Source organism: Acomys russatus, chromosome 24, assembly GCF_903995435.1.
Source record: "Acomys russatus chromosome 24, mAcoRus1.1, whole genome shotgun sequence".
Lineage (NCBI taxonomy): Eukaryota > Metazoa > Chordata > Mammalia > Rodentia > Muridae > Acomys > Acomys russatus.
The window spans coordinates 24,523,976-24,541,362 of NC_067160.1; the positions used below are offsets into that span (position 1 = coordinate 24,523,976).

General features: G+C 35.2%; 1 protein-coding gene across 1 annotated transcript in view; it reads right to left on the reverse strand.

Annotated features, from left to right (window-relative positions):
- Window positions 1–17,387, reverse strand: part of Psmd14 (proteasome 26S subunit, non-ATPase 14) — an 82,070-nt gene that overhangs the window by 21,314 nt on the left and 43,369 nt on the right. The window contains exons 6-7 of the mRNA XM_051167081.1: window positions 16,419–16,569; window positions 3,969–4,076 (exon numbers count right to left, since the gene is read on the reverse strand). Coding sequence (XP_051023038.1) covers window positions 3,969–4,076; window positions 16,419–16,569 — 259 coding nt within the window. The remainder of the gene's footprint in view (window positions 1–3,968; window positions 4,077–16,418; window positions 16,570–17,387) is intronic.

Consider the following 17,387-nt stretch of genomic DNA (forward strand, 5'->3'; position numbering starts at 1 on the left):
AGTAGACACAGCCTGACTGGAGAGTGAAACTTGGTAACCTTTGTGCAATACAATAACTGCACCAAACAATCTACAAGGTGGACAAAGCTAACAGTGATTCTAACTAATAAGCCCAGAGCCCAGCCACTGAATCCACAGCAGGCCTACATTTTAAAGTGCCAATGAAATATGCAACCTAGTGTTTGGTGGCACTATCTGGTTTTCAATTATATTATTCAGATAAATATAATAAAAACAACAGAAGCACTATAAAAGATTAGCAAGTTCATGATAAAACAAATACAGTCAACAGTCTTGCAGCTTTACTTACTCATCTACTGCATATCCTACCCGGTGTGTTCATCCCAGATCATAGACAAACTAGCCAGAAGCTTTTTGACCTAACACAGGAGGACTGTATAGATCATTGGTTCCCAACCTTCCTGATGCTGCGATGCTTCAACACTGTTCCTCATATTCTGGTCACCTCAACCATAAAATTATTTTTGTTGCTACGCATTAATGTAATATTGCTACTGTTTTGAATTGTAATGTAAATGTCTGTTGTTTTTTTTTTTTTCTGATAGGAAACCTCTATGAAATGGTTGTTCGACTTCCAAAGGTGTTGTGACCCCGAGATTGAAAGCCACTGGTATAGAATCAGTATAACTGTGGCTAACCCTCCATACATTACCTGCTGTGGGCACAGCAGGTGTTTTATAATCACTGTGCTGGGAATTACAGCACATACTTGTAACCCCAAAACTCAAGAGGTTAAAGCAGAATTCTGGGTTTGGGGCCAGCCTTGGCAACATGGAGCCAGGTCAGACTGGATACAAAGTGAAACTCTGTCTCAAAACGAAACAAGGAATGGCAGAGGCAACATATGAATTATGCCAAATGTAGTTAATTATATTTCCAACTATAATATAAAAGAATGAAAATATCTACCAGTTCTTGCATAAATTAACAGTAACTCAAACAGCTCATCTAGAAAATGTTTATAGTAGTTTCACTACTGTAGTTTTACAACTCTGTATTTTATAGTTATTGAAAATTATGTCTTTCAAATATTTTAACTCTATTGCACAATGCAAGCATGTTCAGAGCTACACTTGGAGATTCAAAGCCCAGTGCATGCATTGAGCACCAATGTGTATCAAATGCAAGCATGTTCAGGGCTACACTTGGAGATTCAAAGCCTAGTGCATGCATTGAGCACCAATGTGTATAAAATGTCCATATGGGTAACAACTTCAAATTTTAGCATGACATTTAAGGAGCTTAAAAAAAATATTTAATCACTTAAAAAAAATACTGCCACCTCTAAACAGATAGTCAAGGGTTTTTTGTTTTTTGTTTTTGTTTTGTTTTGTTTTTCTTGTATTAATCTAGAAGCCAGTAGCACTGTTTTAGGAATTATACTTAGAACAGTGGCTTTTCTAAGAGCCAAAATAAATTTACTGTTAACTACTTTAATATTGCCATGAGCACTTAAAAATAGTATTTTCTTGGGCTGGAGAGATTAGCCAGAGGTTAAAAACGCTTGCTGCTTTTGCACAGAACCTGGTTCAATTCCTAGCACTCACACGGGGGCTTCCAACCATCCAAACTCTAGTTCCAAGGGATCTGATGCCTTCTTCCAACTTCCATAGTACCAAGCATGTAGTGGGACACATACATACATGCAGGCAAAACACACAGAAAATATCACTTTGTAAAGATTCTGGTTTTTCTTCAAAAAGATGGGTTTTTGGTGTTTGTGGGCTTTTTGGTTGGTTTTGGTTTTTTTTCTTTGTTTGTTTTGTATGTTTTTCCAGACAGGGTTTCTTTGTGTAGCCTTAGCTGTCCGGGTCTCAATTTGTAGACTAGGCTGACCTCGAACTCAGAGACCTGCCTCCCTCTGCCTCCTGAATGCTAAGATTAAGTGCATACACCAATATGGATAAGGAACAACATGGGGGGGGGGCAGTCCCCATTTTTCTACTACTGAGAGATAATCAAATCCAACATGTACTTATTAAATGGAGAACCTGTCTAACCCATTTAAACTTTCCTGTGACTGTTAGTTACAATGCGATCACAATATTCTCTTATGTCTTTAAGTATAACAGAAACCAATGCTAGAAAATTACCAGTGACTTCCAGAATGTACACTATTCTCTCTTGTCAGACTTCTATCACTTACTTCTAAGTTGTCTTAGGAACAAGTTCCCTCTTAACTAACTTTCTTTCATAATAAAAGGCATGGTGTTTCTGAAAGGATTCTAATCACTGACTTAAAATTTTGACATATGTACATTCAAATTCTATTATGGACTGTCTTATAAAATTAAAGTATTTTAAGGTGTGTCCCTTTTTGGCTTGATCCTATTTGTGTGTTTTAATATTGAATTGTCTTAAAATTGTAAATCACCCAGATTGATATCACTCTTTTGGGCACTACTGTGAAATAAATATATTTACAAATTCTAATTGGGAGGCAAGACAAATTTAAAAGGATATGGAAAACAATGCCACTTTAGCTTTTGTACAAAACTCATTGAACTTAAGCTGGAAAGCTGTTTCAAAAGGGCAATTTTTAATTAAAGCTGGAAGGTAGGATTAAACACTACCAAGTGGATTAGTACAGAAGAAACAGATTTCAATATCGATTTTGTCTTTAAAGCTAAAAGGCAGTATTTTAATTTAAAAAAGGAAATATGCAACAGGTGGCTGCTGACTTGCAATTAGTAAAAAACTTCTGGCAGAAATATACCATGTAGTAATCACAATGATTCTAAATCGTGAGATGCTTTTTAACCTTTTGTAGAAAATAATGAAGCAGGATGATGCTATGGGGGTGTATGAGAAAGGTCATTACCATGGGCTAAACAGGCCCAGTAATATATTCTCTTGGAACATGCAAGTACAGGCTTGTCTGTGCCCAATCAAAATCACTAGCAGCTTATTTCATACTCATTACTCTCTGTAGTTTCCCCTTAACTTGTTAAAAAAATTTTTCTCCCAAAAGCAACATACCTGAGTTTGTTGAGACAAAACATTCACTAGGGTCAAGAGCTAGAATGAATGACAACAGCCAAGCTGTGTAAAAATACAAAGTTATCAAGTATAACCACGGCTGGACCATGGTGAACTGTTAATGCCACAACTCCCCAAAGACAACCTGAGGGCAAAACAAGGGTTCAGAAGGGGAATAGCAGTAGCTACTATAATGTCTTTGTCCTGAGTGTCCTATTTAATCAAAATGGTATTTTTGCCCTATTAATTAATCTTTAGAGAAATAATTACCTACACAGACACACACACTGTACATTTAAAAACACATTTAACATAATTTCTTACAGATAATAAAGACTTGTATTCAAACAATGAGACAGCTGAATGAACAAAGAAAACACTTGTCACTTAAAGGTATATTAAGTGTTTGATTACCTAACAACAGTGGTAGTTGATATCACTAGACAAACAAAATATAAACTTATCAAAAGTAATGTTTACATGTGTTTCACAGGATTGTAATCAAAGGTGGAGATAAAACAAAAAAAAAGAAGAAAGACTTAAATACTACCTAAGAACTGTTTCTTGGGGCCTCTTAAATAAAATATACTGCTTGTTTCTCCCTTACTTTTTATTGCTTTGAAGGCTGTTTAGAAACCAATAGAGGCTAAGCTAACTGCTCCCACTTGAAACTTTTATTGGTCCTCTTCTTAGATGCTAACTAGATAGAAGATATGATCAATAGAGAGGTTCTCCTATACGCCCATGATAGAAAAATTTAAACCTTTACTAAAAATTGAAATATGAGGCAAATCTAACTTTTGGAAAAATATGTAGGTTTTGTTATGTTGCACAGGCTAGGCTCAAACCTGTAACCTCAAAAGTAACTGAGACAGCTTATAAAAAATTAAAAATTAGACCTTAAAATAATTACAGCACATTTAAATAATATAAAACAGTTTTAACACATTATCAAATATAATCATTACCTGGATAGATGGCTTGTTTAAGTGGCCCAGATTTGAAGTCGTTTGTCTCGGTTCATGTCCTAAGACCATCATATTAGCATTGATCAGTCTGAAGGCATCAATAACAACCTGTAAAACAAGGTGTCAAGTCAGCGCTTTAAAAAAATAAAAAAACAAGTGATGGTGCCAAGCAACAGTGGACAAGGCAAGATCAACCTGCATCTGTTTCTGGCTTATTTCCAGAAAATCATTTAATTATAATATTAATAAAAAGAACCTCCTGCTGATAGTGCCATCAGTATACCACCCTCTATCTTGTAATGTAAGGTGACACCAATTATTGTGATTTTCATGAAGCAGCAAAATATTAACTTAGCATCTTTATTATTAAAAATACATCATTACTAAGCATATATCAAATAACCTTCATTGTTGTGCTTATTTGTTACCTAAAGTTTTCCTAGTCAAAATGAATGACAGGGAAACTAAAACTGAAAGTGAGCACAAGCTAAGGGACTACATCTAAGACCCAGCCCTGTCACATCAATTACGCCATCACAGTACTTGAAATGACAACAAAATTGCAGCCAGCGCGTCATTTGCCCATGTGTTCTCTACTAGTCAGATACCCTTTACTTCTTGTGACTCTGAAATACTTTATACCCTGTCTGATGGCTTTAAACATCCAAGCCACTGCCAAGCCCTAGGAAGCACAATATAAGAAAACCAAGGTCACCCATGCTTTCAGCCAGAAACAATATGATATGGCTACAAGTTCATAGAAAAAAAATATATAAATCTTTTTGTCTACTAAAGATTCAAAGTCCTCCATAACCCAGCATTGTGTTATTTAGCTCTTATACATAAAGAGATTAGTAAGAATCAGCTATTTCCCACTATCTTATTGCTGACATTTTATAATCATCCTTCGAATCTGAAAGGACTTAAAGCTGTTTAAAATGTGAAGTTTTAGGTAAAACCATGTGATACTAAGACAGACTGCCTCTTTACAGGACAATCTTGAAACAAGACAATTTAGTACTTCTTTATTCACGTATTAAACAACTGAGATCAAGAGTGTTTAAAAAGTCTACTGTTATCTGGACTCATTTTCAGTTATACAACTTTTGTTTTAATACACTGAAATATTAAAAACTATTATTTTCAAGTTAAGCCAACTGTACTATAATCAAGCCTAAAAATCTATCATAAGGGCTTTTTAGCCCAGCCTGGTGGTATATGCATTTAATCCCAGCATTCACACCTTTAATCCCAGAATCCTGAGGAAGCAGAAACAGACAGATCTCTATGAATTTGAGGCCAGACAGAGTTATTTGGTGAGACCCTGTCTCAAAGAAGTGTTATTTACATTCAATGAAGAGTCTAAAGATTATAGTTAGAGCAAACATAAAATTAGACCAAAACATTACAAGTAAGTCTAAGGTCTCTGTATGCTCCTGTTGTCCTAATGATAACGGTGGTGATGGTGGTGGTGGAGGTGGTGGTGATGGTGGTTGTGGAGGTGGTGGTGATGGTGGTTGTGGAGGTGGTGGTGATGGTGGTTGTGGAGGTGGTGGTGATGGTGGTTGTGGAGGTGGTGGTGATGGTGGTGGCGGTGGCAGCAGCAGCAGCAGCAGCAATAACAACAACAATAATGTTTTGATCTAATTTTAATTCTTGTAGTCTGAACTTTCTCCAAAATTCCACAGCCAAGTATTTAATAAGAACCCTAAGCAATAGCTTTTAACTAATACTTGTAAATATAAAACAGCAAATCAGGCATTTTTCAATGCTTTATGATTCTATTCTTAGGGTTCAGTAAAAATCATTCTAGAAAAAAAAATTCATGTAATATACCAATGAAATGCTTACATACATTTTTATGCCAACTGCTTTCAAACTAAAACATTAGACACCAATTTTCATGCAAAAATCTGTCATGTCTATGGAATATTGTAAGCAGGTGCGAAATATCATAAAAGAAAATGAAAATGCCACTTAGGTCAGTTAGGTGGATACCTTGACCTATTTTTTAAACCCTGAAATTAAAAAAAAAAAAAAAAAATGACGTACATAACAACAAAGCTTAAAGAATTTAATATGTTGTTCAACTAGTAACTTATGACCCATATGAAAGACATGTTGAGATTGATAGTTCCTAAACAGCAATAGAAATGATTACACTAAGATTAAAGGAATTTTCTGCCATCACTATAGCAACTGTCTTAAGGAAACTAACATGTTCAAAATCCTGCAGACCAATAAAAAATAAATATGGCAATATATTCTACATTTTAGTTTCTGTACAATTTTATAATTGCCTTCTCTGCTGTGAGAATAAGTAGATTTCTGCTTTAGAGCAACCTATCAAAATAGACTCATTACTGTCCAGTACACTAATGAGCAATGGGTGAAGAAGGTGTTAATTATGCCACAGTAAGATTCAAGAAAAAGCCCTAGTGAGAACTTGGAGGTGTGTTTAAGTTCAGGGCGTTTCTCCATGTTTGTGTATTTACAGAATGATGCAACAGAAGGACAGCAAGTGGTCACTCATAGTTAGGAAAATAAATCAAAACGCAACATATTAAACAAAGAGACCCCAAGAATTAAGGCACTGAATGGAGGAGAATAGTGCATTTTTAAAGCATTCTGCTTGTTTTTAATGGCTCACTTTGAAGTGTATATACATGAAACCAGTTTGTCTTATGCACCACAAAATTTAACCGCAAGGAAGGAAGGAAGGAAGGAAGGAAGGAAGGAAGGAAGGAAGGCAGGCAGGCAGGCAGGCTGGCTGCATCAAAATCACCTCCTTACAGCAACAACAACCTCCACACTGAAGGAAGAAACTAACACATCCCTGTCCATGTCGAAGCCCTAGGAGCTGCTGGCTCTCTATTTCCAGCCTGACCAGTTAATTTTCTCTGGTACAAGTGCCTTGAGACTTTTCAGAGGTCAGCGCAACAGTAGACAGCTTATAACAAAACCATTAGCAGTTTGGCTAGCTTAGGGAAACCTCTTACTTTCCTTTTTTTGTTTATTATCACTGCATGAATCTGCAGCATATGATAGTTTATAATTTCTCAGGCTTGTTAAATTCATGTTAAAGGTCTGTTTTCTTGTTGAATAAATTTTGTTCATATAATGCTGCCTATTTCATACACTCAGTCTTTAATAGCACCTTTGGTCTATGCGCAACTCACAGATCAAAACAGAGGACTAAAATAGGGGTTGATGATGCTATTTACATGTGTGATTCCTGCTGTCTTCTTGTTAGTAGCTTTAATATAATAGAAGACCTTGTCTGTTTTGTAATTAACACATCTTTACTGGAGAGATATTTGGAAGTGATTGCTGTGAATATACTGGTTAGTAAAATAAACACAATCACACACCACTTTCTGTTATCAGACAAATTTGTGAATTGTACACATTATACTCCAGATCAACAAACTGTGATATAACAGCCAAGTAGAAGACACATATTTATATAACCCTTTATTTTTCTGAAAATATGTATTCACTCTGACCTTGCAAATATAATTAGCTGTGGGATGTGCAGACTTCAGTACCATGGTTGCTTTACTAATTGCAACTCTTGGAAATAGATACTAAATATTTGGAAGCTGCCAATACAAAATAAAAACTGCATCTTTCTTGTACATCTGTCTTAGCTTACAAAATCAAAATAGTTTTGAAAACAATACTGAGCTCTGTGTTTATTCCAAGCACACCCAAGGGTCAAGGACCTATCATTTCATTTTAATGATGAATCTAGCTTAGGATTTAAGCTGTAATTATTTTCAAATTTAGTTTAATCCATATTTTTTTTACTTCTTTTATGAGTATACCACAGTTCGTTCAATATGCAATTTTTTAACCTGTGTTTCTCTAGGTCAATAAAAGAGCAGACTAAATTTCTAAAGCATCGCATTCCAATCCTGGTTTTGTATTCAAAGAAAGTTTTGGTTTGTTGTTGTTGTAAAAGCAACGCTCAATGTAATTTAATGAACAGGTATTTTACTGCGTATATACTTCAACAGAGGTTACTGTTATTCTTTGCCTCTTCCTCTCATAATAGCTTTCAGTGGTATCTGCACTATACTTACACCAAAATTAACGATCAAGAGAAGTGTTTCCAAAAACATACAACAAAGAAAGAACTGATATTCAAACATTTATGATGTAATCGTTTTCTTGAGCTCAAAGGGGTAGGAGGATGTAAATAATCAGACTCTAATATAACAATATAGGTCAGCCTAAGACCTATAGTTAGAAATAAATAAATTTAAAGAATTAAGGCCAAGAGCAATGCTAGTTACTTAAAAAAAAAAAAATAAAAGAAAGAAAAAAATGATAAAGGAGAAAAGAAAACATAGTTATCAGCTAAGCTACATACTTAAAAGCATGTAATAACCCCAGTGACATACAGACCCACCTCTAAATCACTGTGAAAATGAGAACATGGGAAGAAAAGCTGCACCATACCAAATACTGCTGTCTGGAAATGGCTGCTTATCAACTGTTAGTTTGTTTCTAGATTCTTTAAAAATTAAGAATGAATGTGACCTGGGAAATACTGTGGGGGGTTGTGACCATTTCGTTACTTCTGCTGCTATGCACTGTCACGAGTCTATAAGATAAAAACATTTTCTCTCTCTTGTAAGCCCACAGCATAAAAAATTCAGAGATATCTTACTTTTTATGCCATTTCCAATGAAAAGCACTAAGAACTAAAACTGACTCATGCCAAATGCATATCACTGAAATGCTGTGATTTCCTGGTCTCAAGTTTGAAACACGGAAATTATTTATAAAATGTCAATTTTAGCTCTGGAAAAGAAATTCCTCTGTGAATGTACAGTTTCTTTCTTCATCCTCAGAGAATTGCTTACTGTGCTACAGATCTGTAGTACAATTTCAATATACTAGGGAGAAGAGGGCTAGTGCAGAAGCAGCATAATGTGCTTTTCTGACAAGTGAAGACGTGCATCAGAATGCAAAAGTAAACCCACAGGTTTGAACATATATGCCTTAATGAAAACAAATCGATTTTTAGAAACTTGTATGGCAAAAGTAATTAAACATTTCTAGATTCACGAAACATTGTGAAAAGAATTTACTTGTTATGAAAGCAAAACCAGCAGAACTTTTTAGCATATCCATGGAAGTCAGTATAGTACAGGAGTTTGAGTCAGTCTCCTCTTAAAGCTAAAATTCTAGATCACCTATAGCCAAGTGACTGAAGACAAGTTACTTAATGTCTTAATCTCTTTGTTTGCACATGAATACTTCACGGAGCTGGTAATAAAATTAAATAATATATGTGTGCTTGTCGTTACAGTTCTTGTGAACTGCGGTGGTCACAGAGCTGCTCCCTTCAGATCTCTCTCTCTCTTTTAATAGAACCTCCTGTGGACTGCACAGCTGACTTCTAAAGTCCAGCTGCTGCACCTTTTAATCCCCCGGGCAGTCATACCAGGCAAAATATCCCGAGGGGCTCCCAGTCAGTGACTAAACACAACCATGCCACAAGAATTTAGCCGTCTCTGCCAAAATAAAGACACCTTTGAGAAGTAACTATGACTCAACCACTCTCCATCAGCCTACGACCTTCACTACCCAGTGTCACCTTCCTCAGGCCTTTCTCCATGACTGGTGTTTTCTCCAAATAAATCTGTCACATGTCTAATCACATTTTGATATATGATCCCTGTAGCACCCAACCTGACACAGTTAACAAAGAACAGTGTTTAGAAACATTGTTATAAAGTAAACAATGTAAACAGTTACCCTAAGAACCAAATCATAATTATAAATTTGCTATCCTGAGACACCAAGTACATGGGGAAAAATGAGGATATTAAGAAGATACATTTTGATATATTTCTTCTTAGAAAAGTCTTTAAAAATAAAACAAAAGAATGTGGCTAAAACAATGGTATTCTTTTAAAAATAGTTTTGTGATTATAATATAATATATCATCTCCTCTTCCCTTTCCTCCCACCAAACTCTCCCATGCACACCACTGACCTTTGCTCTCTTAAATACTCATGGCCTTTTAAATTGTTTTACACACACACACACACACACACACACACACACACACGTATGACGACAAATGTCTAGAATCTTTACTCGTGCATGATGGGTGCTTCTCAACTTACAGGCAACAAATAGCACAGTTAATCTTGAGCTCCTTAGGGGACTTCTAATGAGCTTCAAGAGCCCATCACCTATAGGTTGCTGGTCTGATACCAATTCAGAGTGCCAACTGTCTCTGGTAGCCACAGTCAGCCTACACAAAATGAACAAGTGATTGCAGATCTTGCTCTAGTATCAAACTGCGATGATAAAACTGATGCTCCTATGAAGGGTCCACATAAATAAAAGATGAAAAATTCCCCTAAATACTAAAGACTAGGTGGTAGCATGGCAACGGGCAGGTAAAGAAATGGGCTTTAAAGAAAATCGAATTATGCCCTTCAAACTGTCATTTGACAGTAATTACTCAAAAGGCAAATGTATTTAGCATGTAAAACATCAACTAAATTCCTATATATAACTTAACCATTTTAAAATTTGATTATTAATAGGTAGAAATTTCCTTCCAAGCCATTTCACTTTTCAAGAAGTAAACTGTAACTGATTATAAGCAAAATTGCATCAGTTCATCAACGAGGAGACTAGATTTATACAACTCCAGTAAACTGAATGAGATTGCTGCAATGTATGTGATAGGACTATGACTTGCACCTATACGGACGATGAAGCCAGCAGTACACTAGTCATTAGCAAGCTATGTGACATGCTAACAACACTAACACAAAAGCTAGACAAGCCTAAATTTCACTTACACAAAAGCAGGGTTGAAGGCTCATTTAGTACTGGATATCTACGCATGACAACAGTTATATGATAACAATAAAGTCCACCAAAATGGCATAAAATAAATACATAACAAAATGCGAAACTCCAAGAAAATAATTCTTTGTGTTCTACTTTATGTATTTAAAAAAAGCTATCTATTATCTATTTTAAAAACCCTAGGTTTGGCAATATATACTGCTTCTTTACCACTGCTTAGTTTTAATACATGCAGCACTTCCTAGAGGCAGAGCAAACTGAAAGTCTCATAGTACATTGTTTCATTTAGAATAAAAACTACACCGTAAGCCCAACTGGAATGTAAAACATGGCAGTAAACATCTGCTACTCTAATACTAACAGTTAGCTATTGCTAACCAATAGTCTACCAATACCTGACGTCTTCGAAGAAATTTAGCACTATAATCAATTCCACTCTTTTTAGGAAATTATAGTAACACATTAACCTCTCAAATGTAAGGCCTAGGTTCAGAAAAGAGCTAATGTCAAATCAATATGATTTTAAAAATCAACATGTGATACTGCAGCAAAGATTTCTTAATTAAAGCCACTATTTACCCACAAAAACTAATACTAAAAGTAAGAGGTCGAGCTTACTCTTTTCTGTATCTCCAGAGCATACCTGGTACAGAGTGGTCAGCACGTGTGAATGACTGCAGATAATTAGATGATTAGGGAAGTAAAAGCATTCAGTAAGCCGAAACTCGATACTATTCTTAAAGGTAATGGGACACTATCTTAAACTCTACTTTCCTAAGCCAATATAGGTGCTGCATTTAAATTAATTATAAATATAATCGCACCACTGAAAATGAACAGCAAGCACTAAGGCAGTATCAAGCAGCTCAGTGTATGTTAACACAGAAGCTTTTTATGGAAATAAATGCCGCCTCTGTGTAACATTAATCCCTCAGTTGTTTTAAGTCTAAAATTGCCATTAAAGTCCTAATTAAAAATTTATAGTTACGTCATCTAAATAAATGACTTTTAAATGATTACAAACAGTAGAAGTGTGTCAGCACCTGTAGTACTCTGGTAGGTATCCTCATGACATCTAAGCACCATGGAACGTCAAACTGACCAAGTCCACAGGTCAGAGTCTCAGTCAAATACATTCCCTGCCTCTTCATTAACCCACCCGGAAAAATATTCATGAAAACGCTTACTAAAAGAAAATGAGCTGAAACTAAATTTTGAAATAAGGAGGGTCTCTTTTTTGGCACCTGTTACCATCATCTTCCTAAGTCTGAAAAAATTAGGGGTTAACTCAGACTTATTTTTATAAAATTTCCAATAATGTTAATTTTTTAAAAGGTAGTTCTTACTTTTCACACTAATAATGTACCATTTATCACATGGCAACTAAAAGACATGTACACCAATACCACTACATATATGATACACACACTATCACCCCTAAATATCCGTATTACTACAAATTGGATACAGGAAGTCCCTGTAACTTGTTTAAGGGCATATTGCGATGGGATTTTTAGACATGACTGAGCAAAGCCCCTGCTCTCCACCATTTTATCGTCTGTCTCTATATACTTTTGTTTGGTTTTTGTTTTTTTCGTTTTGTTTTTGAGACGGCCTTGGCTGTACCAGATTCACTTTGTAGACCAGGCTGGCCTCAAACTTACAGAGATCCACCTGCCTCTGCCTCCTCAAGTGTTGGATTTACAGACATACATGTTTTTTAATAAGAAATAAAAGTAGAACTGTTATTTATTTAAGTAATTTAAAACATCTTAAAATTAACATTAAATGCTGTGAAAATTACATTTTCCCAACTCCTAAATATGTGGGGGAAAAGATAAGCCCTTAGAATATTCATTTTTCTAATTCATTTTTTCTGTATTTGTTTTTATTCTCCAGTGTTCCATGTTTTGTAAAAGATCTTGCTTTGAATTCTACTATCTGTGAAAGAATGATTCCAGACCAAAACCATCTAGTACAGTATTCCTTTTACACTCGTCCCATATGCAGAGTGTTTTTCTGAGTGATGTTTTGTTCGACGCTTAGCCACAGTTAAAAGTGCTTTTCTCAGTGCACATCGTTTGCTAATTTACTCTGTATTTACCATGTACACTATCAAAGTATACTTTACTATATATTGACAAATATGGGATTCTGATCTGTAATTAGATAAACATTCCATTTACAAAAACTTGTTGAGTATTTCTTATCTGGTTAAATAAGCATGTTTCAAGAAAACCCAGCCACTCTTTAGTTTAATGGTCATGGTTTCTCTGACGCTTTCAACAGAAGACAGGCTCTATGACTGCTGGAGTGAGTAGGCAGCAGCCATCTATTCACTAACAGCAGCCTACGCAGGGAAAGCTAATTCTCTAAATCATAATACTTTTAAAAGAAATAACATACAAGTGTATAACCAAGCTGTACAGTAGTTTTCAGATGTTGCTCAAAGTAACCCCACATAAAAGAAGTGTCGTGGTGTTACAGGGTGAATCAGCTTCGAAAGCTACTGTGCTGAATCCAGTCTTGCTGCAGGCTGGCCACGCAGCAAATCAGGCCAGAGGTCAGCACTGTGCCTCCTGAAGCTGAACATGAAGTATCTTGGTGTGTTTGTTACTTTACAAATAAATTGAAAACTCAAGAAGAATCTTGAAATTGTGTTTATTAAACAGTTGAAATCAAAAGCTCACTGGTAATTTCTGCATTTACTCTCCACTTATAAATTCAAAGAACTAAGATTTTTCTCTTGTATCATTTAAAACTATCTGTGCTGTATAATGCACCAAGTGGCATGTATTCTTTATCACACAGTATATTTTATTATTTATGGTAGTCTTACTGTTTGGTCCTAGGGATGTCACCAAAGTCCGAGGGAATAAACCTATCTAACAAAAAATTAATAGAACACCTACCACATGGGGGGGGGGGGCGGGATCCACATAGTATTTACTATAAATAATACACACTACTGTTTAGAATGAGAGAAAACTGAGGTTCCTTCGCCCGACTTGGGATACAGGAAGCTGCAGACAGTGATACCTGCCACACTACCCTAAAAGGCTGCACAGTGACCTCTGGTGCTCACTTTCATTCCTGAGTTACTCTTTATAACCAGAGTAACTGGGCCTATACAATTTATTATTCAAAAGCAAATAAAAAAGCTTCAGTCCTATCTAATTAAAGACTTGGATTTCTATGTTTACTTTTACCAGTAACAATGATACCAACAGTACCAGTAGTGGTATCTATCTAGGAATAACTCCAAATGATTATTACTTTAATACCTGGATATCATTCAATAAATTATAATATACTCAGGTCACCCTAAATGAAAGCTAAGCTTACTGGGAATGAATTAAGATAATAAAGAATTGATATTAATCTAAATTGCTCAAAAGCATAGTTAATATTGGAATTTGTAAAAGTAAAAATATATAGGAAAGGTTTTAAAATGTACACAGTTCCAACTTTAGTTATTTACATAAAGACTGTCATTTTAACTCCTGATCTACTGTTTTACTAAATATTTGACAGTTTTGGTAACTCACATACTGGGAAAGTACAATACTATTTCTCATTTTTATACATTGATATTAAGTTTCATGTTTAACTAAATTATCTCATCATAAATTTACTGCCATTTAGTTTGATTTAAAATGCCAAAAGCTCTTACAGTTAAAGATTAATAAGTTACAACCAAACTTAGATGCCATACATATGAGCTATATCCTTCAAAGACCTGGTCATTTCAGGTAATATAATGGTATGAATTTGAGTATAACAGGCATTAAGGATCACTAATGGTATATAACTATATTTTCTAAATGCAAGAATATTTTATGACTTAATAAACCTAGGTGTGTATACATATGATTTCATAATTTTACATACCTTTAAAAATTAAACAACACTGTCAAGTCCTACACTATATAGTTTTAAATGTTACTTTAATTTTTAATATAAATTACAATACAACTAGAACTAAGGGGAATTCAAAATTACACAATACTTGAATATAAGTTTTGAAGTTAAACCTGCTATTTAGAATTAAGCTTCAGAGATATGCACTAATTACTTCTTGTAAATTACTATGGTGGGAGTTTCAAAAGTTTTAATTCTGTATTTCTAGAATAATAAATACATTTGAATTACGTTACACATAATACAGAAAAAGCACCATAAACAACAGAGAATTATACTGTACTTTACATCATAAAGCTAGTATGCAATAAGGATTTTCAACTCACTCATCAGTATTAAGCAACAACTTATTAGTAAAAGGACAAATAAACTGAAATGCAGGGGGATACTATACGCAAGCATTCAAAGTTACCTTAAATTGCTTAGTATATCAGTTGGTATTATTATTGTTTTGGAGCACAGTTTCTGCCTTTGAAAAGCTGCATTACAGCTCATAAGATCAATCTTTAAAGAAGACCCCAATTTTTATGCATCATAATAAAATAGTATCACAAAACATTCAATTTCAAATTTGTAGTAAAAAGCATCTGTGTTTTAGCATCACATGCAGTTTGTTTCAGCTGCTGAGCAGATGTAAATGTAATCCACACCACTATCAAACTCGAGGTCTGGTAGATAACAGGCTAATATTTATTTCTAAGTGCTTTAAAAATTATTCGTAAAACCTGCATAAAAAGGATTCCATGAGTGTTCTGTGATTTTACCCTAACAATTATTCTGCACTACAATGGAAGTACATGCTCAAACAAGACACCTCAGCAGTATTTTAAAGCAGTAACCACCTAGCCAATTTCTGTATGTTCTGTAGTTTTTCTAATCCACTCTCCCTGTGGTTGAGCAAAATCGAATTGCCTCTCACATTTGCAGACAGCTCTGTGAAGGTGATAATAGAGCTGCACCCTGCTGTCATGAGGCAGGAAATAGGAAAATGGCATATGGGGCTAGAAAGAAAGAAATAAAAGAAGGAGGAAAGAAAGAATGAAAGAACGAACAGGAGAGAGAGAGAGAGAGCAAGAGAGAGAGAGCGAGAGAGAGAGAGAGGGAATAGAGGGAACTAAATAAGAACAAAAGAGATTTCAACAAAGAACAATATAAAGCCAATGTGCTCTGGAAGCTAACCTCTTTTCAGAATCAGTCAGCATATTTATATTTAATCATTCATCTGGGTCCTCTCCCCAAATACACGAATTGTTGATTACCAAGTCTTTGGGACAAGTTTTCATTGTCTAAAATATTGGGAATATATAAATCCAGACTGTATCCTGCACAATGTCTGAAAAACAAAGCCCTTTAGAACATTTTTAAGATGTGCTGATATTTATTAAAATATTAGTAGAATGTATAAAGCAGACTTGTAGTGTGGCTTAACATTTAAATTTATTAAATTTTTTAAATTAAGGATAAACATTCATTCATGACAATAGCAAACTAAAAATAAAATACCTACATAATTTCTTAAATTGCTAATACCATGACACACATTTATGAATTTGCATAATTTCAATAAAAAGCATTTGTGTATGTGTGTGTTTAGTTAAGAACACTTTCAAATAAAAGGGATTTTTATTATAAGTATGTGTATACAAAGTGCCAGTAGACAGTAATGAAGTTAGATCTGACTCTACCTTTCCTTTTACACTCTGAATGGGATCCACAACCACTGCCACAGCTCTCTCCGACAAGGCTTCAAAGCTCTGCTGAGTGTTGATATCCACACCAGAAAGCCAACAGCCAAAGCCAGGGTGACTGTGATACCAACCAACAACCATCTCAGGCCTGAAACAAAGGGCACTCAGACTCAGAACACAGCAATGCATGATGAGAGGAAAGAAACAACACACTAACAGGGGATAAATTAAGAAAAGATGAAAAACACACAGGTGTGAAAAAGCACCATTAGAAACTCTGAAATCGGACACCATATTACCAAGAAAACATGGAAATGAATAAGTGTGACAAAGGAGTGCTATCATTAAGAGATGCACATTAGCAGTGGTAGATAAGCCTTTCAGTTTTTCACCTTGTTACCACACTTTCTCAGAGCCAGTTTTTACCCTTTCAGCATTCAAGTAAATATCTACTCTTTAACTCCTTAGCTCTGGGAGCTGGGTTTTCCAGGCACAGAGTACATTTTTTAACAATGGACACCAGGATCCACTGTTGTGAAAGGATTAAATATCAATTAAACCAGCAGTAGAACTAGGAACTCAGTCAAAAACCAATTTGCACTGTTCTGCTCAGCTGCTGAGCCTTTTGCTAACATTAATTTTGAGGCTTTTTTTTCCACAGTAGAAGAATCTGAGCAGGAGAATGACAAGTATTGGGAGACTTAGTTTGAGGGGGAAACTGTCTTTAAAACTCATGTCTACAAACATTTATTCAGAACTGCATTCAGCTACAATTCTCAAATACACAGAACAGTCAGCTACAGTGAAGAGAAAGTAACTGTAGACACTAAACAGAGGAACATTACCACCCAAGCCTATGACAAAACAGCTGAGAATCATTTTGTTTGTTTGTTTTGGTTTTTCGAGACATGGTTTCTCTATGTAACAGCCCTGGCTGTCCTGGACTCACTATGTAGACCAGGCTGG